This window comes from Cavia porcellus, unplaced genomic scaffold (genome assembly GCF_034190915.1).
Source record: "Cavia porcellus strain 051 isolate PalLab524CR breed Dunkin Hartley unplaced genomic scaffold, mCavPor4.1 scaffold_11, whole genome shotgun sequence".
NCBI lineage: Eukaryota > Metazoa > Chordata > Mammalia > Rodentia > Caviidae > Cavia > Cavia porcellus.
The window spans coordinates 49,529,346-49,556,074 of NW_026947494.1; the positions used below are offsets into that span (position 1 = coordinate 49,529,346).

Here is a 26,729-nt window from a genome sequence, read left to right on the forward strand (position 1 = left end):
TTTGGGGGATTCCTTTTAAAAGCCTTAATCCTTAAATGGATTTATTATTCATTCAGTTACTTACCATGAAGCACCTTGTATGTATTTAACAACATGATTTCTTTGTAGACTTCTTTTGCATATACCACCTTTTCCTAGACATATTTGACATAAGGCTATTAAATTATATTTAGTTTCTGGTTTGTTTTTTTTCCCCTTTGCAAAACTGAGATAATCTTATACTTTCAAGTCACAAAGAAAATACATTTGTATATTATCCTCAGAAATCAGATTTTATTTCCTGTTTACACAAGTTCATCCTATGTGCTATGATCATCATTGTGGGATCTTTGACTTCCAAGGATAGTAAGATTATATCCTAAACTTGCTCAATATCCCATTGTTTATTTAGCTATAGGCATTTCCACCTCCCCAAATGGAAGGAAAAAAAATAGTTGAAAGAGTTTATCACTTGCTCAAAGGAAGGTCCCTGCTGGTCAGCTTAATGCCTGTCGTTTGACCTCCCTCATGCTTAACTCATATGCACATGTCTTGGCTCAGGCAGACTGTTTCCAACCAGAAGCAGCTGGTGATCCACAGCACACACCTGCAGTTTAACTGAGAGCCTTTCACCACTGTCTGCCTCAGCCACTGCCATGGTGTCCCTTGATTTTCTTCCTTTGTTTTATTAAATTACTCCAAATCCTATAGCTCTTAATTTTAACAAGTTAATTTACTCATGCATATTTTAGTACATAGGTGTACTTGCACTTCTATGTTTTGTTTTCACTTAACTTTCAAGAAATAAATAAAAAGTGCTTGACTCATAAAATTTAGAAGAGTGGTTTTTTGTGTATCTTCTTCAGTCTTGAAGATAATGAAGCTCTAGCTCTGTGAAAATTGTGAGAATATAAAATTTATCATGCTTCTTTAGAAAAAATTTGGTAAGAAATGAAATTGAATCCTTTTACTATTTTGAGTATATTCTTGAGTGTATCCTCAAAATATATTCTTATTTTGCCTAATATAGGTATTTTTATCAATTGTATAATTATTGTTTATGCTAGTTTATTAAAAATTGTTTCAGTTTCAGCAAAACTGGTTTTGGATGGGTCTTACTAAGAAATAGTATGTCAAACTCCAAAGATCACACCTTTCTTAGTCTAGTAGAGTAGCTTCTTACATACATGTACACAAAGCTAAGATCTGCTTGAGCTTCGTTTATTTCTAGCACATTTTCTCCTCAATTTGACCTTTATATGACTTTTAAGGTCCAGAATATAAATTTTTAAAAGGTTGTATATAAATGAGATGTTATTATTTATTATTTTTAGAATTCTTCCTGTTTAGGTTAAGATGAATCAAAACTTTTAGGTGCTTATTTAAAAATATAATGAATTAATTCTGAATACTTCAGTTAACCTACTGAGTCACATCATCTCTTGCTAATGACAAGTCTTATTAGGGTTTTAAAACTAGACTCAGAGTAAAAATAGTTAAGATACTTAATATAGGATTAGGGTTTTTAATCCAAGCTTTTCTCTTTTCCTCTTCATGATGGAGAAGTAATGATTTTATAGAATCTGAATTATTAAAAAATTACTATATTCACTTTGCATGTGACTTAATTTTTAATGGGGGGAAATAATGGTGTTTTAAAAAAATCTTATTGGTTGGTATTGATGACATACCCTGTAGGACACCATGCCACAGTTGATTGTCTCAGATTTTATTATATCTTTAGATTATATCCAGATATGTCTGTTTGTTTTTTGTTGTTATTGCTGTTGTTGATGTTTGGTTGATTAGTTTGGTTTTTTTAAGATAGGTTCACTCTACAATCCAGGTTGGCATTGAACTCACTATGTAAACAAGCTTCAAAACTCCTCTCGCCTCAGCCTCCCAAGTGCTAGGATTACAAGTCTGTGCCAGCACAAAAAGTTTAGGCATGCCTGATTTTATTCTCAAACATGTATTATGATGGTAATAAAATGCTATATCCATTTGCTAAGTAAGTAGTTCCTACAGTGATAAGAAAACTAGGCATTTTATATATTCTGATATACATATGTTCATTATTGTGTTGGTTACTTTTTTCTTTTTCTTGGGACAAAATACCCAACACCCAAAATTAAGGAAGGAAAGGTCTGTTTAGCTCACAGTTTGTGAAGGTTTCAGTCCATAATCAGCTAGCTCCAAGGCAGGGGGCATGGCAGCAAGTACAAAAGCAAAAAGAGCAAAAATGGGAAGGTCATGCCTCCTTCCTCTCTTATATTGTATGACAGTATCCACCCCTGGGTGAGTGCAGCCTTACGATACCATCCCAGCACTTGACAACACAGCAATCACAAATGCTAGATTCAGCCACCTTTGAAAGGCCCACCCTCCCCCTATAACTGCATGAAATTTGGGGGGAACATTTAAACAAACCATAACATTCCTCCCCTGCCCCCCAAAGACATATGTGCATCTTTTATGTAAAAGACCTTTAGTCCATCTCCAAGAGTTGCCAAGTACTAACTGTTTCAACATTGCTGAAAAGTCCAAATCCTAAGTCTCCTCTGAGATCTAAGGTGAATTCTTAGCAGTAATCCTCTGTACAAATGAAAACAAAGTTCAACACTTCCAACTTTCAATGGCACAACATAAACATTACCATTCCAAAGGGTACAACCAGGAGGATACAAAGGAATGGGAAAAGGAAGTCCAAAATCCAGCAGAGCAAACTTACACATTCAGAATATGAATCTAGAATTTCACATTCAGCATCTGAAGCAATGTGATTGTAAACTCCAAAAGGCCTGAATGACTACATGGCACTTCTGGTAGTTGTAGCTCCCACGGCTTCTCTCTTGGGCTGGCTTTGCTCCATCCTTACAGGTTTCCTTAGACAATCCATGCCCCAGGCTTTTCCAAACTTCTAGGCTCTCTATAATACTCTTGGCTTAATGCTCACAGCTCCACACACTGCCCTCTTGGGCACAGTGCCTGGCCTTGTAGGCCTTCTGAAATTGGGGCAAAAGTCCAATTAACCTCAGAACTGTTGCATTCTGTATGCACCGAAAACCAGCACCACATGGGTAATGTTGCCAGCTCTAGCAGTAGCCAGACTTTCCTCTCTACTGGCCGTAGGCAAGTGCATAGATTGCTAAGTACTCTGAACCTGATTGCAAGGAACAAATTCTCCATACAGCACTATTCTGGTACCTGGTGTTTCCACTGCCATTTTGGAATTTCTTGTGGCCTCTGCTGCCATTCTGGAACATGGTACTCTGTGACTTTCTCCTCAAAGCAAAGTCTTTTACTTTTGCAGTTTTGAGGCTGCAAAGGGTGGACACATGCTGCTTCCTGTGATAACCCCAGGCCATCTTTCCTATTCTTCTGTTCCTTCTCAGCAATCGAGATCTCAACTCTTAACTTTATAGTCCACAGCTTTACTGGAGCTTCCTTTCTAGCCAAATTTACAATGTTTTTGTTTGGTTTTGTTTTTTTAATTTAAAGAGAAAAAACAGCAAAACAAAAAAGGGTAGAAATAATACAGAATTTCAAAAAAATTAATGCTAAGAAATCACTAGTTGATAAATCAAAATTACATTAAATCAAAATTAAATCATCCTGCTGGAGTCTTTGCCCTTGATTCACAACATAAATCTGGTTAAAAGACCTACCAATAACCATACCACCACTTCAACATTCAACTGCCTTGAAATTTCTTCTGCTAGATCAATTAATCTGTTACCTTTAATCTCAGTCTCAGGCAAAATCTTTGGACAGGAGCAAAGTGCAGACAAACTTATGCCAAGCCATAACACACATTGACTGGAGTCCAAAAACTAATGCAGTCCTTCCCAGCAGAAACCCTCCACGCCTGGTCTTTCATGCTTGTCTGGTCTTCTGACCTCTGATCAGCATCTCCCATACAGAACAGCCTAAAGTATTCCAGGCCTACTCTTTCAGGTGAGATCTCTGAACCTTTCCATACTCTTCCCACAAGCCATTTCCAAAGGCTCTGGAACCACCTGCTCAGGTATATTGACAGCAACAACCCCACTCCACTAATAACAAATTCTGTCTTAGTTACTTTTCTCTTGATACTGAGACAAAAATGCACAACCCCCCAAATTAGGGAAGGAGACATTTATTTAGCTTACAGTTTTTGGAGGTTTCAGTCCATACACAGCTGGATCCAAGACAGGGTGTCATGGCTGAGGGTCAGTGGTTCATGGCAGTTGTGGCAGATGCCAGGAACAATCAGAGCAAAAGGAAGGAGCAAGCCTCTTTCTTCTCCTTATATTGTATGCTAGCTACCCACCTCTGGATGGATGCAACATTCATACTACCAATCCCAGAGCTAGACAGCAAACCAATCACAAATGCTAGAATCAGCCACCTTCAAAAGGCCCACTGCCCATGACTGCATGAGGCTTTGTGGGGGATATCCAGATACCAACCATAACAATTATGTTCATATTTTCATACACACTTACTTTTCTAATAGTACACTCAAGTATTTCTGTGATGCATTTCTTTACCAGCATTACAAAATATAAGTAAATAAATGTGTTATCAAGGACAGAGTTTTTAATCAATGTGATATGCTAGTGGGTTGTGAAATCAAAATAGTGGATTATAGGTGTTTTATCTCTTTCTAATGAAGTTTTAAGAAACCACATAACAGAAAATGTCTTCCTACAAAAACTTACTGAGAACATGGCACAGTGGCATTTGCCCACAATCCCAAGTACTTGGAATGCTGAGGCAGGAGAATCACAAACTCAAGACCAGCCTAGACAACTTAGGGAGACTTCACCTCAAAAAAAAGAAAAAATTCAGCTGGGGTTGGAGTTCATTGCTCCCTGGGCTTACTCCCTAGTACCACAGAAAAAAATAATATTATTCTAAGATTATTAATTATTATATGTATATATTGCACATATGTTTGTGTATCAGCTTATATAAAATGTACTTACTCAATTCAACCAGATCATGGTACCCAAATGCTGCAAAGATATTTTAAAGATGCGATTAACATTTAAATCAGTGAGCAGGTTACCCTGTACTGTATGAGTGGGCCTCATCTAATCAGTGAGAAGCTTCAAGGGAAGAGCACTGATAATACATGAGGAAGGCAGAATTCTAACTGCAGACTGCTTACAGATTCAACCTGCAACGTCAACTCTTCCCTCTGCCTCGTCCACTCTTTTATCTGGAAAAACCCTGAAAAGCTCACAGTTGGAACGTTTGAAAAATCACTCACCTACTGAACTGATAAAAAGTGCTTGGAGTACTACTCTGCCATAAAGAAGGATAAGATGACTTGAGTCAATTGGAGGAAAATGAGTACACTTTGAGACTGTAATGCTAAGTTAAGTAAATCAGACACAAGATTAAAATGGTTTAAATCAGACACAAGATCAGATGGTTTCTTTTCTGTGTGAAACCTGAAATGTAAACGAAGAGCAAAATACAATACAGGAAATAGGGAGATAAATCTTTTGCAAATGGGAAGAAGACCAAAAGGTGAAGGGCGAGTTGAAGGAGAAAAAGAGAAGAGATGAAGAAAGAATTAAGACGTGTTATGCACGTGTGCTAACTTCCCACATGGAATGTAATAATTATGTATTTTAAACAGGTACTAATAAAAAATATTTTTTAAAAATGCTTACCCAAGCTGGGCGTGCTATCACACAGTTTAATCCCAACTGCTCGGGAGGCTGAGACAGAGGATCATAATTTCAAGGCCAGCTTAGTTAACTTAGCAAAAGCTTGTCTTAAAACAAAAAGGGCTGGGGGTGTAGTGCATGGTAGGAAATTTGTTTAGCATATGTGAGGCCCTGGGTTTAAACTCCAGAACCAAAAAACAGAACAAACTTTTTTAAAAATAGTGCTTATTCAGTGCCTGCTTCAAAATAAGCACTTAAAAAGTCATATCTGCTATTGTTTTACTAGTTATTAAAATCTACAAGAATCCTGACTTGATACAAAGTACAGATATAATTCTGAGCTCCACATTCAAAAATGATATTAAAATATCATTTTTAGAAGGTTTATACATTCATGATGGGGCTATAACTTGTATGTTTCAGTGCCAGGTCACCAATGGTACATGTGTGACTGTCCTATCAGGTGGCATGACACAAACCTGTCAGGTCGTGCACGTCGCCCAATGGAACAGTCATGCATGCACCACCAGTTGTTGAAGCCAGTGGGGACATGTTAATCTACATTTGACAATAACTCTGTAGTACTTTGAATGTTTGCTTTGCAGAAGATGTGTAGTGTCTTTCTGTTTTTGTCTTCCATTTTGTATGCCCTAAGGCCTTCCTGTTTTCTCATCATGATAGAACCATCTACTTTAACTTGAACTTCAAAAATGTAATATATTTGAATTTTTTTAAATATAGTTATTTTTTTTGTAGTTGAAGATGATTTTAAATCTTCCTCCCAGTGGAAAAAGAAACACTTGTGGAAGAGCCCCGTGCAGGATGCTTCTTGTACCTTACATCCTCCCCTTCTAGCTTTACACAGCTTTGTGGTACAGCCAGCTGCTCGTGAGTGTAATCCCACCCCAGCTCCACTGAGCATGCTTTATCCTGTGACACCACAGCAGGGCATGTGAGAGGGTTAACAGACAGGTAACCCTTGACAGCAATGGTTAGCCGCTAATAGGAGAAAGCTCCCTCTCTGTCCGTTGGGCATACAGGTCAAGCACATTCAGACAAGCATGTTCAACATGGCTGTTCAAAAGATCCCAGTGCCCACAGCACTGGGATCAGTGATCAGCTACAGGGAACACCTTTATTTTGACTTTCTTTCCATATTTTATTCTCTCCAATATCATATTCACACGTTTATAAATATTAAACACATAAATATGTTATTAACCTGGAAACAGACTACACCCACTTGCTAATTAGATTCACATATATATCTTCATTTTGTGAGAACTTGTGCTAATTTCATGAGAACTTGTTTGAAATAAGGTCTCTGGGATCACTTATTTAACATCAGCTGTATAAAAACCAGAATTGGTCTTAGTATACAAGAGCTCAAGATGTAAACAGTTAGTACTAGATAATTAAACTCAGTGAGCCAACTTATTTTGCAATCTGAGTATACCTTGGCTCTGTTGTACAAAACAACATGTTCCTTTGTAGCACTGCTGAAATTGTTTGTGTGTCAGATATGCTTGGAAATTTTGCAGCCAAAATTGTCTTAGTAGAATGAAAATATAGGCTGTCATTCATTATTTGACCAGGTACTTCAGAGACCATGAAGTTAATTCTTCAGGAACAAGAATGGCTTAGCCTACAAGTGTACATGCAGTTTACTGCTTGCAGGAGCAGAGGTTTTCTTTCCCAGTAACTGTAATACCACAGCCTAGCCACGCTGACATGTAAAAGTCCATCACAGATGATAATTAACCTTTGCTTATATTTCTTGTTTTAAAGGCAGTTGGATTTTGAATGCTCAGGAATTTTGAGTCTTCAAATCCTATTCAGAAAAGTAAGAGTATGACCGAGGTAAAAGAATTTCTACTTGAAAAACTATGATTAATTTTAGTACCATGCTAGACTTTGGGTCATAAGTTGAGTCATTCTTTTATTCAGATTTTCTTTTCATCATTAGCATATTTTAAAATTTGGTAACAACAATTAGCACATTAATTGTTGTTTTATTTGTACCTCTAATTTGTAATAAGTTATATTTATTCAGTGTTATAATACCAGGGTCAAACCCAAGACCTTATGCATACTAAGCATGTGCTCTACCACCAAGCTACATACCCCTAGCCCCTAATTATTTCTGAATTTAATGAGATGAATATAACTACTGATATGAGAAAATTTTGCTGGACTTTACATTCCTATTGGGAGATGAAAGACTTGTAAATTGTCATATATTGTAAAATCTAAGTACATTATCTCTTATTGATAAATGTTGCTAGCTATTTAACCCCTAGAGACCTTAGTTCAAACAAGTTCTTACAAAATTAGCAATGAAGGTATAAATGTGATCTAATTAGCAAGTGGGTTTAGCCACTTACAGGTTAACGTCATGTTTACATGTTTAACCTTTATAAACACATTATGTGAGAATGAATTTTAAAAGGAAGAAAATTATCTGCCTATGCTCTTGATTTTTATTTTTTAAGCTATTTTTAAAGTAAGGGAGTCTGTGTATTTATTAAAAACATAAAAGAGGACATAAATACAGTACAAATTAATAGTGATCCTTGGCTGTTGAGTTGATTTTATTTTCTCTTTATGGTGCTATATATTTTATGAATTTGCTATATAAAGGCTATACTTTTCTATTTTACCCAAAAAAATTAAGCTTGAGAAAATTAAGAGTGCTACCTCAGCGGTGCCCTTCTTCTAGTAAGGGTTCTAACAGATTGTGCAAAGGACCTAGTGAGGGAGAGATAACTAGGGTGTCCACCTCATTGCAGCTCAACCAGTATTGATAAGGTGCTGCAGTGTTCTTTGAGCAGATAATTGGCACTTTTCCTGTTATGTAAATTAATTTTTCCTCTTTCTTTTTCTTGGTTGAGCTTGCTTTAGCTTCATGGTATTATTACTTTATCCTTTACATTACTTATTTTTTATGGCTTCACTTTTGAATGGTTATTTCCAACTTCTAAAGATTTCTACTTAAAATTATGAAAAAAATTATTTTGAACATACTTACGACAGAAGCAGTTATATCATTGTTGAGCTTATTAGTCCCTCATCTTAAAAGTTCTTGTCATAATATACTAGTATTTCCAATCATGATCATTATTAGTAGAGTAACCACTAGCCACATGTTGCTATTCTGACTTGAATTAATGAAAATTAAATAAAATTAAATTTAAGTCGCCCTACCACATTTGAAATGCTCTGCAGCCACACACTGCACAGCACAAACGAGACTGTCGCCGCTAATCCGTGTTTTCTTAGACAGTACCCTTCAGTTTTGTGGGACTTTTCACTTTAAACTTCCTCACGTTGTTTCTCTATATCTATTTCTCTTTCCCTTTCACACCCTATTAGGATTTTTAAACAGAAAATTTTTGTACATAGAGTCACATATTTCATACTTGTTCACAGTACTAGATGAGATGACAGTAGGTAGACTTTTTTTAAGAGAAAAAAATAACATTTCAAAACAAGATGAGATGGTAACAGTTAATACATTACATTTTGTTATCTTTAGTTACTCAGAGTATAAGACATTAGCATTTAATTGTCCAAAAATATTAGCACAAACCCCTCTTTTCAATGAACTAAGATAAATTGGTAGTATAACTATATATAGTAGTATAACTATTAGTAATATATACATATATATATATATTTTTTTTTTTTTACTTTGCCCTTCCTTCTCCATTCCCCCATCCCAGTTTCTCTTATGAAACTTCTTCCCAGTTTACAATATCTATTCTACATTTTGCGTCGTATTACTCTTTCAGCTTCTCACACTAGGGAAATAATATAATGTTTTCACATGTACATCTGGTTTATCTTCCTTATGAGTATGGTCTTGAGTTCCATCCATTTACCTAGAAATGTCTCCGATTTATCCTTCTCCGTGGCTGAGTAGTACTCCATTGTATAAAAATACCACATCTTTTTTATCCATTCCTCAGTTGATGGTCATTTGGGTTGTTTCCAAGATCTAGCTATTGAAAATTGTGCTGCTATAAACATGAGTGTACAAGTTTCTCTGTGTTTTTAATGTTTTTAATTCTAGGAAGATACCCAGAAGGGAAATAGCTGGGTCAGTTGGGACCTCCAACCCTAGTTTTTTGAGGAATCTCCACATTGATTTCCATAGTGATTGCACCGATCTGTATTCCCATCAACAGTGGAGAAGGGTTCCTTTTTCCCCATCCCCCCTCCAGCATTTGTTATCAGTTGATTTCTTGATCACCCACTCTTTCCAGGGTGAGGTGGAATCTCACTGTTATTTTAATTCATTTCTCTCTATATGACCAGTGATGCTGAACATTTTTTTCATATATTTATTTGCTGTTTGTATTTCTTCATCTGAGCAGAATGTGTTCATCTCAGATGCCTATTTTTGGATTGGATCTTTAAATTTGAGAGGTCTGACTTTTTTTGAGTTGTTTATATGTTCTCAGTAGTAATCCTTTATCTGAGGAATGATTACAGGCTTTTGTTGACATGTGTTTTGAATGATGATTTTCTCCTAACTCCTACACCCCTGCTGATGCTTTTAAATTTTCATCACTGAATATTGTCAACTTTCTTCTTATGCTTATTGCTCTATATATGACCAATACAAGTATACATTTGGAGAGTAGACTAATTTTTCATTATCTAAAATCCTCACATGGTAAGTTGGGAGTCTAAACTTCATTATTTATTATTATGATTATTATTATAGTGAAGAAAATGTGGAATTATGGGCCTGGTAGCATCTATAGGAGAATACAGTAGCTGCCTCTGGAATAAAAAGTAGGTAGTTGGGCATATGTGAGGGGAAATGCTACTTTTTCAACTCTAAATCTTTCTACATCATTTAAAGTTGAGGCCATATGCCTGTATTTTTTATTTTAAGAGTAATAATTTTTTTTTAGTTTTTATTAGAGTCAAAATGCATGTCAGTAATATGGACTTAGTATTTAATTAGAAAATTACTTAAATAGAATATAATCTATGTTTTAAAATGTCTCTATTGATGAAGTAAAATGTTTACTTAAAGAATTAGAGACCTTCAGATAAAGTGCTTAGATTCATTCCCCAGTATGGAACATAAGTTTAGCTTGGTATTAACTATGATGCTCATATTTTCAATATTAGAGATGACTGTTTTCATTTGTTATGAATCAAACATTTTGATTTTAATTCCCACGGTAATCTTAGATAACTTTTAAAGCATGACCACCATATTGTAAAATAATAACATAGCTCAATATATTCTATATTAAGTGTATCCTCAATCCTTTGTATCCAATCATATCATTATCTGAGTAAATTGATTTTACTAAAAGACAGTGCATTAGTACCAAAGGAAAGATCCATTTTTAATGGATGATATTATATAGAAGAACTTTTTGCTTCAAATAAATGCCATAAGTTATATATTTATTTATTTTTCATTAAAATTATGCATTTGTGCACTTATACATTTAAGAATGACATTTAGGTTAAAAACATACTGTTTTTCATCTTTAATATATGAAGTTCTTGATATACATTAATAAAATTAAATATTTTCTGACTTGCACAATTGGACATAAGGTAAAATGTTAGAAAGAAGTTTTTATGATATGATATGATCTTATTTTCTTTCAAACTTTTTATAGCTTTTTTTTAATCATCTGTTTTGACAGTCTCTCTTTAAGACAAGGAAAAAAGTGTATTTTAGTGAGGACTAATAATCCTAAAACTCAGTACTTGTTGCTCCCATAAAATTAGTCTAATTGTATTATTGATGATCACTAAATTACATGGAAGTTTATCTTAAAGACATTTCATAGGACTGGGGATTTGGCTTAGCGGTATAGCACTTGCCTGACAAGCATGAGGTCATGAGTTTGATCCTTGGTACCAAAAATCAAAACAAACAAAAAAAAACTGAAAGACATTTCATTTGTTTGTGTTTGTTGAAAATAACTTCACTAATAAGATTTTCTGCAGAATGATTTCTATATTTTTGTATCTGAGTGGCTGTTTTTTCTGATAAATTTATACTACATATAAATTCAATAAAATTTAAAAGCCAGGACATGTTACCATGCTAGAGTAATACTTAGTAATAAAATTTATCTATAAAAATAAGTAAAATTCATTCATGTAGTGCAAAATAATTACAAGCAATAGTTCAGCGATGTGTTCAGTGAATACATTTCATCCATTCACCTAAGAAAGCATCAAATTGTCTCTTAATTTAAGAAACAAGCTGGGCATGATGCCACTTGAGTCCAAAATTTCAAGCTGGCCTAGGCAACATAGTGAGACTCCCCCCCCCGTCCTTAAAAAACCGAAAGCAAAATATTTACAAGTAACTGATAATAAAATGTAAATATTGAACCCAACTTCTGTTCATTCTAATCATGTTAAGCTCATGTTATGATCTTTGCATTTTATGTTCAGGTATTCTTGAAAAAAAATTCCAGATAGCTTTCTTAATGTCTTCTACCTTTATAAAACCCCTTATTATATAAAGGAGACATTATAAGAATTATTTTCAAAAATATCCATCTATCATATGTTTGAAATGAGCTCTTTGACCCAGCAAGTAGCAAACCATAATATCTTGGCCTTCAGCTTGTATTCCTAAGACTTTCAAGGAACTGGCCAGTGTTGTTGCTAAAGATTATACTTAAATACCTGAAGCAAATGTCACTTTCTTTGAAATAAGTGATTAATCAACATCACAGAAGATTCCAAAGGGAATTATTTCAAGTTCCTAAATTTTGGGGTGCTCTGACATCACAAAATTCCTCCTTTTATATTAAGTTTGTGTATTCATTTTCAAAACGAAATTAACAATAGATTTTGAAAGCATCCAAATTCTTGAAATACAGATCTTAGATATATCTTATATCATGAAAGTAGCATTACAAGTTCTTGAACCAGAAGAATTTTTTTAAAAATCATATATAACTTACCAGACTCAGTTGCCCTCTGGTAGTGTTCATTCATGCCTGGTGTGAGAGTTTTCTCTTGGTTTTCACTTTTTTTTTTTCCTGAATGAGATTTATTTCTTCTCGCTAAATAACTTTTTTAAACAAGGGCTATTTCAACTGCCTTTATTATTCAGTAACTTACTAGAAAGAATACTGATCAAGAGAAAACAAGTAGACCCTAGGAAGGAAGGAAGGAACTAAAATTTGTTCAACAAATAACTGCTGAGTAGCAGCTTTATACTAGAGGTTAATGAACAGAGCTAATACCAGGATGGCCTGGGAAACATAGTTGTCCTCATGGGGTTTTATACTGTAGTGAGAGAAACAGACAAGAAATACTTACTGAAAATGGATCATTAAAAATGAAGCACTCTGCAGGAAAAAGCAAAAATCTAAGAAACTAATAGGCACAACCTTCCGTCTGTGTGTGTGTGTGTGTGTGTGTGTGTGTGTGTGTGTTTGAGACAGGGTCTCACCATGCAATTCAGGCTGGCCTTGAGCTCACTTTTTAGCCCTGGCTGATCTCAAACTCTCAATGATCTTCCTGCCTCAGCCTCCTGAGTGCTGGGATTACAGATATGTGCCACACCCGGCACAGTCTTCTTTATTAGGGGTAAAGTGTAGGAGAGCTGATTTGTGGAGGTGATATCCAGATAGAGAAGCGAAGGATGAAAAGGAGCACCCAAGATGAAAGGTGAGCGATGTGACACCAAAGCCAATAATATCGTGATGAAAAGATTGGCAAATCTGATCACACAAGAAATTTCCATTTTTGTGTAGTTAAAATCAAACTCCTAGACAAAATTAATAAGTAAGCCAAAGATGAGTGTGGAAGAATTTTAAATTACTGGACAAACAGGGATTTATTTTTTTCTATTGACAAAGTTTCAGAGAAACAGGTATTATAAGTCACCATATAGTAAAAGTACATAAGTACAGATGAAAGTGTTATTAACTCTTTACTAGGTAATAATTTTCCCAATATGAGAAACTTTTGATGTAGCAGCTCTCATTTATAGACGACACCTGTAGATGAATGATAAATTCATAAAAATTTTATACAGGGTATTATAAAATATGAAGCATTCTAAATGTCCATCTATAGGGGATTGGTGAATAAAATTTATTCCTCTGTAATGGATTATTAGTTACTTGCTAGTCGTTAAGAAGGGTAATGTGTATCCATATATTGACACAAAAAGATTATAAAAAATATTAAGTGAACATAACCATCATACACAATGAATACTGTTTTATAAACTTTTTCAGTTAGTATTTACAAATATATTTGTAAATGAGATACATTATGTTTATATTATGTATATGTCAATGTATGTATAGGGAAAAAACTACTATACAGTCCAGACTTTTTAGTGGATATAAAAGACAAGAATGTTTTAAATTTCAATATTTGTTTTACATGTTTTTATTAGTACATATATGTAATATATAATGATTAAATTCATTGTGGGGATTTGGTAGGTATTAATTCTTTTTTATCCCATTCCACTTCCCTTCTTCCACCGTCCTCCTTCTCTTGATCCCCTTCCTGTTTACAAAAGTTCCAGCTCACTGTTTCCTGTTATGTATCTTTTATTTCCTTCTTTACTTTATGTTGGGCTTCTGATGTGATGTTTATGCTTGTATGTGTAACAGATTTCACTTAACATTATGGTCTCAAGGTACATCCATTTGTCTGCAAATGACTCGAATTTATCCTTCTTTTTGGCAGATTGGTACTTCAATGTGTATATGTATCACATTTTCTTTTTTTAAATATGATCTAATTTGTATGTCTTTAATGGCCAAGGGTTTAGCTCAGTGGCATAAATGCCTGCTTGGCAAACGTGAAATTGTGAGTTCAATCCCCAGTACCAAAAGACAAAAAAAAAAATTAATTCTTAATTTGTATGTCTTTAAACATAAAAGATTGAGTATCTTTACAAGTATATTTCCACTTAATTTTTAATTAATTTCATTGGTACATCTTTGACATACATCTTGGGGAATTTTACATATTATATCTTAATTCTTTTTTTCCCCATCCCTGTCCCTTCCATTCAATCCTTCACTTCTCCCTTTATAAAAATTTGATTCTATGTTTTCTTTCCATTCTTTGTTTCTTATCCTTACTGCCTCTATTATCCCTCTGACTTCCTTTGTTCCTTTTCCCATTTAATCATTTTCTTCACACTCCCAGTGTCTGTCATCCATTTTGGTCCTTACTTACCCTTTGTGTTTCTCATACAAGGGAAACAATGTTACATTTAAACATGTGTCTGATTTATTTCATTTTTTAAATGTCTTACATGTATCCTTCTTTATGACATAGTAGTATTCTTTGCTGTAAAACCCACATCTTCTTTGTTCATCTGTCCATTGATGGGCATCTAGGCTGTTTCCAAGATTTAGCTATTACAACCTGTGCTTCTTTTTTTCTTTTCTTTTTTTTTTTTTTTTTTCACCATGTATGAGACCAAGTGTCCCTGGCTGCTATACAGGCATGGCAGACAGGTATAGTTAAGAAACAACTTTATTTTGAGCAGGGGTAACGACAGCATAGCACTTTACAGCCATGTTGTAGTCTGAATCCTGCTTACAACCTGTGCTCCTATAAAATTGAGTGCGCATATAACACTGTGGTATGATTATTTTTAACTCTTTCAGGAAACTACCTCGGAGGTATTTTGATGGCTGATTCATGCTTCAATGTATGTATGCAGCTCATTTTCTTTATCATTCATCTGTTGGAGGACATAAAGACTGTTTCCAAGATTTAGCTGTTATGAAATGTGCTGCTGTAAATACGGGTTTGTTTCACCATGATATGGTGTCTTTACCTCTTTGAGGAAGATATCTACAAAATGAAATGGAATTTATTTTTTAGTTTATTGAGAAATATCCATACTGATTTCCATAGTGATTATATTAGTTTACATTTCCACCAAAATTATAAAAGTGTTCCTTTATCCCCTGCAGCCTTGCTGGCATTTGCTACTGATTTTTTTATAACACTCATTCTTTCTGGAATAAGATGAAATCTAAGTGTTGTTTTAATTTGGTTTTTGTTTGTTTGGGGGTTTTTTGTTTGTTTATTTTTTTGTGGTACCAGAGATTGAACTCACGACCTTGTGCTTGCCAGGCAGATGCTTATGCCACTGAGCTAAATCCCCAGCCCATAGTTTGTGTCCTCTAACAGCCAGAGGTGCTGAGGATTTTTTCTTGCATTTGTTCACCATTCTTACTTCTTCAATTGCTTGACAGGTTTTTCCTCATGTAAGAGCTCCTTTAGGTGCTAGACAAGAGCCCTTTGTGGTCTTTTCCCAGACCCACAAGTCAAACCTCTGGCTTTTCATACATGCAAAAAGGCTCCTCCTATCAGCTTCAATAAGTCATTCCACCTCCTCTTTATCTCTGCCCCTGGTAAGTTCCAACCAAAGAGTCCAGATTTTTCCTGAAGCTTCTGAAAGGTGCTGTGTCTCTTCAGCAGCTCTCCCAGCCCCTCAAAAAAGGCCTGTTTTCCTTCCTGTTATCTCTCTTCTCTCTTACCCCGTGGGAAAGCAAATATTGCTTATTTACTGATTTGGTCTCTTATTTTGGAGACTAACTTTTTTTAGTTCTTAATATGCATTCTAGAAATTAGCCATCTGTTCAATAAGTATCTAGCAAAAATGCTTTCCCTTTTTTAAATTCTCTCTTCCGCAGTGGGTTGTTTCATTTGCTGTGCAGATACTTTTAAGTTTGATTTAATCTCATTTATTGATTCTTGATATGATTTCTTGTGCAACTGATGTTTGTTTCATAAATTGCTTGCCTATGGTTATGCCGTGAACAGTTTTACCTATTTTATCTTCAAGTAGTGTGTCTGCTTTAATATTTAGGTCTTGGATCCATTTTGATTTTAGTTTAATACATGATAAGAGGTGTGGCTCTATATTGAATCTTCTGCCAGTGGATTGCCAATTTTCCCAACATCATTTACTAAAGAATTTATCTTCCCTCCATGTATTTCACCCTTTGTCAAAGATCAACTAGTTTAACATGCCTCAAATTTTTCTGCATCTTCTATTCTTTTCACTGGTCTCCATGTCTGTTTCTGTGACAGTACCATGCTATTTTTATCACTGTAGCTTTGTAATGTAAAGTGAAATCTTTGTTATGTTTCCTGCTTTGCTCTTGATACATAGGATTACTTTTGGTCTCTTCTGAATCTCTTCTAGTTCCATGTAAATTTTAGGATTGATTTTTCTAGTTCAAGTAGGAATGCTGTTGGTATTCTGATTATAAATGTATTAAAATGTATATCAGTTTTGGGCCACTTGACAGTATTGCTTCTGCCTATATAGATACATGAGATATCTTTTCATTTTATGATATCCTTTTCAATCTTTTTCAGAATAGTATAGTTTTCCTTGTAGGTGTATTTCACTTCCTTGGTTAGGTTAATTCCTAAGCATTAAAATTTTCTTGACATTATTGTGAATGGTATTGTTTCCCTGATTCTCTCTGTATGATTTATACATTAGGTTAACCTGAGAAGTCTAAAAACTTAACTAATTCAGCAGCTCTACATTCTGGGGTGTAGAGGACAAACCATTACCATTCTAGGACATTGTTCATTGTGTCAATTTGAGAAGGTCATAAATTTAACCAAGTGATGAGGGGCCAGGGTCTCTAGTTTGTAATATCCTCAGCCTGTGCAAGAAGAGGGCACACAGATGGTATGAGTGCTGTACCCAGGCCAGGGGAGTAGCATGCATACAATAAAAGACACATGAGGGGTTTTGCACCTGCCATGAACTGTGGCCCTACCATGCCATCCTGCCTGGGAGCCAACTGAGTATGGACTGAAACTTCCAAAAGCTCACACAGCTGAGGCTTACCGAGCTACCCAAAAGCCTGCCTCCGCTTCAGCTCATGGGAGATGCACTCGCACTGAGGACAGGAGTCGGTGAACCAAACAGAGAGCTGAGCTGGTGGGGAACCTGCATCGACCTGTGGTGGGAATAAAACCCTTCCATAGAAAAAGGGGCTCCAACATATGACATTCTAGGACCAGGCAGATTAGCGAGAACAAGGAGCTGCAGTGACTTCAGTAACTGCTCCCATCTCAAGCGGGATTGGTGAGGAACACTTGACTTGGGTCACACCCTGGACTGAGACCCAATAGACTAGCCCAAACCAAGTCCCTACACCTGGCAGCACACCCTAATGCAGTGAAGCCCTCAGCAGATTGACTGACCCAGAGGGGAGGGCCCAGCATAGGCTGCCCCAGTCTGTACCTCTGTAGTACACTGCAGTGGGTGGGAGCACCTAGTCAATGCACTTCAGATGAACTGTAACCAACAAAGAAAGAAACTGGGGCTTCCTATATACACCTGTATGGAAGGAACAAAAAATATGAGAAGAAGCAACAAGAAATGGTCCCTAGCCACCAACCCGGAGAACATTGATCCAGGAAAGGTAAATGCAAAGGAGATTGAGGATGGAAAACATGCAATATCAGACATGGCACCAGTGGACACAAAGCAATATCTTCGGGACCTCATAGATAAGTTCAAAAGTGAAGTATTTAACCAAGTAAAGCAAGATACAAATAGAATAATAAAAGAAATGCTAAGCACCTCTCAAGAAAAAACAGATGGAAGAATGGAGGAACATTAAAAAGGGGGGGGGATTGTTTGATAAAGAAAATAGAAAAAACATAGAATACATGAAGCAGGTTCAAAGAGATTACCAGGAAATTAAAAACTCAATTGAAAGCTGGCAAAACTGCTTGAAAGAAACACTAAGGATAGATTATCTGAACTGGAGGACAGGTTTGCAATGTGGAATCATGAAAGGAAAAATTTCTTAAAAATAACAAGGAAACAAGCAGTAACAATACAAAGGCTAGAAGATGACAAGAGGATCTATAATTTGAGAATAAAGAATGTGAATGAAGAGGCTGGGGATTTAGCTTAGCGGCATAAGCTCCTGCCTTGCAAGCAGGCAGTCATTAGTTCGATCCCCGGTACCGATAAAAAAAAGAAAAAGAATGTGAATGAAAAAGCAGGGGTACAAACAAAGGAACTACAAAGGCTATTCACAGAAATAATTAAGGAAAACTTTGTAAACATAGGAAAAGGAAAAGATATTCAGATGTATGAGGCATATAGAACTCCAGCCACCTACAACCAAAATAGAACTCCACCCAGAAATCCAGTATAAGAACAGAATATTAAAAGCTGTCAGAGACAAGAAACAGATTACTTACAAGGGAAAGCCCATCAGAACTACGGCAGACTTCTCAGCACAAACCATCAAAATGAGGAGAACATGGAGCGAAGTATTCCAAGCCCTGAAAAAAAATAACCTCCAGCCCAGATTGATGTACCCTGAAAATTTATCCCTGGAAATTAATGAAGAAACAAGATGCTTCCAAGATAAAGAGGAACTGGAGGAATTCACAACCACCAATCCAACTCTACAGAGAATACTACAGTACATTCTAAAGAGAGAGAATCAGGATTTCAGGAACAGTGGCAGAGAGGCCCCAATGAATGGAACAAAAGCAAAATGAAGAAGACAGACAGCTAATGATGGAAAAAGAGCACAACAGAAATGAGGCAGAGAAGATTGGATATAATTTCTAATATAGATGGCCTAGATACACTAAATTAAGGGAAAAAACAGAGAGTCGCAGGCAGAGTGGATCAAGAGGTGGGGTCCACCAAGATGCTCTTTATAGGAAATATAATTAACCTGAAGAAGGGTATATGGACCAAAATCAAATATGAGAAAACAGAACGCTATGTGATAGGGAACCAGAGAGTAATAGGGCCAACTAGATCAGTATTTATGGATAGGTTGCAAAGATTGTCTTTAATAGGTAAAGAAATACAGCTAGAGATCAAGCCCAGGAGTGAGAAAGTTCAGAAATGCTTAGGTAAATAGCAGGTAAATAGCAGGAACCTGCTATTTACCCCCCCCCCCAATATAAAACCAAGCGTGTTGAAGAGACCCAAAAATGCACAGTACACCCTGGGGGAGTGACAGGGGAGGAATAGTCTTTAAAAAGACAGCAGTAGATTTTGCTAATAGTGTATCAGGAATTAAAACCCATATTACTTGCACCACTCTGCTTAGATAGAACTTATTCCATCCCAGTTTGTATACAAACACTAGATCTGAGGACACAGACAGTTATCCCAAAAATATCAGACTATCACATAGTAATCATCTTTAATTTCCTGTTAACTTAATCTGGATCCCTGTATAACTTATACTGTTATATCATGACTGATCTTAGTTAAATATGATTTTTTTGATTGCTGTTATTGACAGATTTTATTCAAAACTGTTAAGATTGATAGTATCAAGTCAGAGAATATAGACAACTATACTGAAAATGACAATGATTCGATACCCATTCTGGTTTGATTACTACATATTTTTATAGTTCTACACTATCTACAAAGTTATATTTCTATTAATACTGTTATGTACTGATATATTCAATTATACTATATCTGATAATATAGCCAATTCGATTGATGATAACAAGATACAACACAGTAACCATGGTAGAACTCCTTGTACAGCAGTTTTATATGTCTTTTTAGTTTTATGTGTCTATAGGAATATGTTTCATTCTGTCCTGCTTGTTCTGTTTCTCCCTCTAATATAGAAAGGATAGAAATACATGTTAAGACTGATTCTTGCATAAAACCTATAAACAATTTACAAGAACTGATCTTATGATACATGATGACATGAACAAACACTTTAAAGGAAAAAAAGGCACTACAATACTCAAGGCTGGTTCCGGAGTGTCATGCTGTGAAATCCAGCAATATTATTATTCTTTGTTCAGAGTTATTTTAGTCTGCTTTGGCTTGTTTAATCTCAACATAAATGAAGATATGGATATATGTGTGTATGTTTAAATGTATAGGGTTGATGACCATATTACTAAGTTTTTATTAGATAGTTGAACAGAACTATTTGCAGTCTCCCTGTTTGAATTCCCATTTATATGTTCCACTTTTGTATCTTGAACAATTATTTGTAAGAGGAAAATATGTAAACGTCAACTAGTGATTTACTACTGTTCATTTTTTCCTTTGAAAGTATGTACTATTTCTACCTGTTTTCTGTTTTGTTTTGTCTTTCTTTAAATAAAAAGTTTTTTTAAAAAGATACATGGGGAGAAACTGATTGCTGGTTCTTCAGAGGAGCTCAAGTCTTCACCTTCAGCTTGGATGTCATCTCCTGGCATAGACTGTTTGGCTTCTGCCTGGGACTCTTTAACCTTCATCTTAGACTCTTCAGCCTTCATTGTAGACTCTTAAGTTTTACATCATAGAATTCAGGGTTCTGTCACAGACTGATCTGCCTCCTGATATAGACTTGCATGGTACAGTATAGTAAACTCCAGCCATGGCCTGGACCCTCAACCTCCAGCATGCAAACACCCTCTGCAAACTCCGTTATCTGACTGTGGCTGACCATTGTAGGCCAATCTTGTATTTTCTTATGCATTTGTAGTCTTATGTTACATCTGTTTCTCTAGTAAACTCTCCCTGATACACTCTAATTATTGAAACATTATTCATTTTTGTGTGTGTATATTGAGTTCAATTCTGTTGTACTACTGAATGCGAGTATTCATTCTAGAAATCTATTGATGTAATTGTTTAGGTCTTCTATGTAGAGCATCATGTCATCACTAAATACTATCAATTTGACTTCTTTCTTCCCATGCATATCCCTTTTGTTTCTTTCTCTTGCCTGATTGATTGCTCTCACTAAAGTTTTGGGTATTATACTAAACAGGAGTGGTGATAGTAGACATCCTTGTCTTGTTCATGATTTTAGAGGGAAATCTTTCCATTTTTTCCCACTTAATATGATGTTGGCAGTAGATTTTGTCATAAATGGCTTTGATCAGAGGGCAATAAAAGATACTATCTTTAAGGATTTTTATCGGGAAAGGATGTTGAATTTTGTTGAGCTTTTTCTACATTTTTTGAGATGATCGTTTGTTTTTTGTCCTTGCTTCTGTCTATGTGATTTATTCCATTTATTGATTTGTGTATATTGAATCATCCTTGCATCCCTGGGGTGAAGCCTACTTGGTCATAATGTGTGATCTTTTTGATGATCCTTTGCTTTCTATTTGCCAATATCTTGTTGAGGATTTTTGTGTCTATATTCACTAAAAAGATTGGTCTTCTTCTAAACCCTTAAGGGGAAGCCTTCCTGAAGCAACAGCTTTTGCATTCTGCATGTACCTAAAACCTGTGCCATGTAAATGATACCAAGGTCTGCCACCAGCTGGAGCAGTAGCCAGGCTTCATTGTCTCTGGGTTATATGGGTGGAGTGCCTGGATTACTGATTGCTGTGACTCCAATCCTAAAGAAAAAGTTCCCTAGGCCACCATCATTCTAGAACATAGTGCCCTGGGGCTTGTTTCCCAAAGAGAAGTCTTTCACCTATGTAATTTTGAGCCTTGAAAGGCAGTTTTGAGCCTACTATTTCTTGTAATACCCTTAGGCCATCTTTTGTATTATCCTGTTCCAAAGTACTTGGTTTGGTTTGGTTTGGTTTGGTTTGGTTTGGTTTGGTTTGGTTTGGTTTGAGATAGAGTCTCACTGTGTAGTTCAGGCTGGCCTTGAACTTATTTATGTAACCAAGATTGACCTCAAACTCTCAGTGATCCTTCTGCCTCAACCTCCCAAGTGCTGAGACTACAGGCATGTGCCACCATATCCATCATTTAATACTTGACTTTTTTAATGCTAATCTTTTCAGCAGCCAAGTTCTCTGTTCCATCTTTGCAAGCTATGACTTTACCAGAGCTTTCTTTCTGGTGAAACTCAAAACATTTTAAATCATTTTGCTAGATCCTTTGCTCTCGAGACTCCAAGTAGATATGGCTAAAAGCATACAACAGTAGTCATGCCACTGCTTCAGCACTAGATGGCTTTGAAATTTCTTCCACCAGATGAATTAGTCCAGTGCCCATAGTCTAGTTCTCAAGACATAAGCAAAATGCAGACACATTTTCTGCTGAAGTGTAATATACATGGCCAGGAGTCCAACAGCCAATAGATTCCTTTCCAGTTTAAACCTCCTGAGGCCTAGTCATTACTAACTACATTTCTATCAGCTTTCTGGTCTTCTGATTTCCAACCAGAATGTTCCACCAGACATGGCTCAGAGCATTCTAGGGCTGTTTCTCCAGCTAATATTTCCAAACCTTTCCAAACTCCTCCCACAGATCAGTTCCAGAGGCTTCTCAACCACATAATCAGGTAATGTCCCAGCAGCATCCCCAGGTGTCTGGTACTGAAACCTGTTCTAGTTATTTTCTTGTTGCTGGGACAAAACACTTGACACCCATAAGTTAAAAGAGTAGTGAGCTAATCTAAGGCAGGATGACATGGCAGAGGAGAATCAGTTCATGGCGTGGCATGGCAAAAATCAGCAAGTGCCCAAGACAGAATATCTATGTCTCTGTCCCTGTCTCTGTCTCTGTATCACTAGGCCATGCCCACAGTGCCCCACCTCCTCTCATCAGGTTTCACTTCCAAGCATCACACCCAGGGATAAACCCATCAGCAGACTAATTCAGTATCACACACCCATGATCCAGTATCACACACTCTCAAACCCATCATGTCCCAAAAGCCCCATCTATGAATGCACGAGGCTTTGGGGGTTATCTAGATACAAGCCATAACATGGGTATTTACAACTTTAAACTTCCCTAATAGGATTGCTTTCATCGTGCCCCTTGGGTTCTGGTGTGTTGTACTGGTATTATCATTTGATTCTAGGAACTGTCTAATTTCTCCCTTTATTTCTTCTGTAACCCACTGACTATTGAAGAATGGATTGATTTCTATATGTTTCATAATTTCTTCATTTTATTTTGCCACTTATTTCTAGTTTCATTGCACTGTCATCTGATAAATATACATGGGATAATTTCACTTCTTTCCCTTTATTCATGCATACTTTATAGGCAAGCTTGTAGTCTGTTTTTCAAAAAGTTGCATGTGCTGCTGAAAAGAATTTATATTCTGTTGTTCTTGAGTGGAACACTCCATAGATATATATTGAGCCCATTTTTTCAAAGGTGTAATTCAACTCTGATATTTCTTTGTTAATTTTTTTGTCTGGTTGATCTACTTGTGATAATGTGGTACTGAGTTCCCCTGTGATAATTGTATTGATTGATATAATAGTTACTTCTGGTTGCTTTTGGATTCCAATGCATGGAATATTGTATCCCATCTTTAAACTTTTTAGTCTGTGAATTTCTTTTTGGAATAAATGTGTTTCTTATATAAGGCATGTTACTTGGTTTTTTAAAAATCCAATCTGCTAATCTATGTCTTTTGATTGAGGAGTTAAGACTATCTCCATTGAGATTTATTATTGAAAGCTATTTACTTATTCCTGTCATTGCATTGCATTAATTTTTTTTGTCAGAGATTTCATAGATGTCATTGTTTTTTTTATTTAAGGAGAAAAAGGAAAAAAACAAAAAGGGTGCAAGTAATACAAAATTGAAAAAATAAACAGTAAGAAATCACTAGTTAATAGATTACATATTCTCATCTTAGAAATAGTTGTTCAAGTTACAAACTTGAAGCATATAAAGTGGACCTTCAAACAGTGAGAGTGCAAACAGTTTTGTTCAGTGATCCAAAAAACACTCAGTAATATGGTTATCTATCTTATACACTTAAACATATATGCAGTTACAAGCTTTAGAGCACTTTCTTTTCTTTTCTTTTGTACAATGACAGTTACATATTTTGGGTTTTATTACTCCCACAGTTCTTATTACTTTTTTTGAAGAGAGTAAAACCAAATGTGACATATCAGAGTCAGTCAAATCAAAAGGATGGACATAATAGATAATGGGATGTAGGTGGCTGGAGTCCTGTATGCCTCATATATTTGAGTATCTTTACCATTTGCTAAATTAGGGAAATTCTCTTGGATTATTTCTGTGAATAGCTTTTGTAGTCGATTTGTTTGTGTCCCCACTTCTTCTCTTACGTTCTTAATTCTTAAGTTATAGATCCTCTTATCATCTTCTAGTTTTTTGTATTGTTGCTGTTTGTTTTTTTGTTATTTTTAAGAAGTTTTTCATTTCATGCTCCCATATTACAAATCTGCCCTCCAGTTCAGATAATCTGTCCTTAGTTTCTTTCAAGCTGTTATGCCAGTTTAGTTTCCTGGTAATCTCTTTGAACCTGCTTTACGTATTCTATGTTTTCTCTATCTTCTCCATCAAACAATTCTCCCCTTTTTTTCTGTTCTTCCATTCCACCATCTGTTTTTTCTTGGGCGGTACTTAGCATTTCTCTAACTATTCTGCTTATGTCTTGTTTCAGGTCATTAATGACTTTATTCCTGAACTCGTCTATGAGGCTCTGGAGATAGCGCTTTTGTCTATTGGTGCCGTGTCTGCTATTGCATGTTTCTCAAGATTGGGGGCCGAGGACCCCTTCTTGTTGCTCCCTCTTCCCATATTCTTTGTTCCTTATATTTAAGCATTTATAGGAGGCCCAGCTTCCTTCCCTGTCAGCCACAGTCTGTTTGAATTGTGCTGGCTAGGTGTTCCCACCCAACACAGCGCACCAGGGAGACCCAGACCTGGGAAGTCTATGCCAGGCCCGCCCCTCCAGGTCAACCTCCCGAAGGCTTCACTGCTAGGGTGCACCTCCAGGCACTGGGACCTGAGTTGGGCTAGCCTATTGGGTCTCAGCTAGCAGCACTCCCCACCAATCCCGCTTGAGAGGGGGATATGTGACTAAAGTCACTGTAGCATCTCATTCTGGGAAGTCTGCCCGGTCCGAGTATGTCCTCCGCTGAAGCCTCCTTCTCTATGGGAGGGTCTCAATTTGCCCACTCACCACAGGTTGTTGCGGCACCTGGCCAGTCCCGGCTCCCAACTCCTTCCAACGCTCCCCACTCTCCGAGCTTTCACGCCTCTCTCCCTGCTGTGCTGACCAGGACACAACAGTGGCTGCAGGTAATTCAAATCACAGTTTCCAGTAGCACGGGGTCCGGCTTCCGTGCTGAGACCTTATCTGTTCCTGCTGTATCACCGGGATTGTGTTTCCAGTTGGTTTCTCTTAATTTAGTTCGTTCCTGGGTTGGCAAAGAATATCCTCCCTTACCTAGGACTTCCTGCCCAGCACCATTCCTGGATTTCAAGTGCAGTTTCTCAGAGAGCCTCCGAGGGTGCTGCTATCTATCCGCCATGTTCTTCCAAACTCCCGCATTGCATTACTTTTGCTGGTTCCCTTTCTTCCCCTTCTGCTTAATTGCTCACCCATCTCAGTCTGTTTATTTCATTAGAGTTTTTGGCATTGTTGGCTTCATTGTCTCTTTGGAGGATATACTTGTGAACTTTTTCAAACATTTGATGTTCATGAATTTCTTAAGGGTTGTTTCTTATGGAAAGACTATTTCTCCATCAGCTTCAGATAGTTTTATACTATATGTCTGAATTTGAAGTTATTTTTTTTTAGAGGTCATAAACACTTCAATCTAAACTCTCCTGGCCTTTAAGGTATGTGTTAGGAAGTCTTCTGTAATTCTCATGGGTTTACCTAAATGATTTGTTATTTTTCTCTAACAGCTTTTAAGATTTTGTCCTTGTGTTGATCTTCTGGATTTTGACTATGATGTGTCAGGAAGAAGTCCTCTGATGTTGGTAATTTTGGTTTTTATATGCCTTCCTTACTTTTTAAGTCCCCATATTCAGAAAATTTTCTATTGTTATTTCTGTAAACAAGTTTTTATGCCATTTGTGTCACTTTCAAGTTTTCACTACTTACAGTTAATTTTAGAGTAATCTTCTTTGCATCATCTAGCAGCTCTTAAATCTATTTTTCATATTCTTTCTTAAGATTTCTCTGAGTATATGGTCACTTGTATTAACCCTGTCTCTGGTTCTGACTCTGTCCTCACGTTGATCACCTTTGTTTCCCACTGTTCTTCTAGAAGATTTCATTTACTAATTTCTGTTTGGTACCTTTTCATGGACTCTTATTGTTTGCTCATTAGTCATTCATGTTTCGTGTCATTTTAACTCAGCTA

The 26,729-nt window shown here is 36.2% G+C and overlaps 1 protein-coding gene and 1 non-coding gene across 5 annotated transcripts in view; one reads left to right on the plus strand and one right to left on the minus strand.

Moving 5' to 3' along the window:
* Positions 1-26,729, plus strand: part of Ndufaf2 (NADH:ubiquinone oxidoreductase complex assembly factor 2) — a 200,387-nt gene that overhangs the window by 152,174 nt on the left and 21,484 nt on the right. For 2 of the 4 annotated variants that reach the window (XM_063258214.1, XM_063258215.1), the window contains one exon: positions 25,543-25,656. The exons of the other annotated variants lie outside the window; for them this stretch is intronic. In XM_063258214.1, the coding sequence (XP_063114284.1) occupies positions 25,543-25,656 (114 nt within the window). The remainder of the gene's footprint in view (positions 1-25,542; positions 25,657-26,729) is intronic. 4 annotated transcript variants of the gene reach the window in all.
* On the minus strand, positions 15,086-15,217 carry LOC111754815 (small nucleolar RNA SNORA63). Its single transcript, XR_002789485.1, has one exon. It is a non-coding gene; the product is annotated as a small nucleolar RNA SNORA63 (small nucleolar RNA).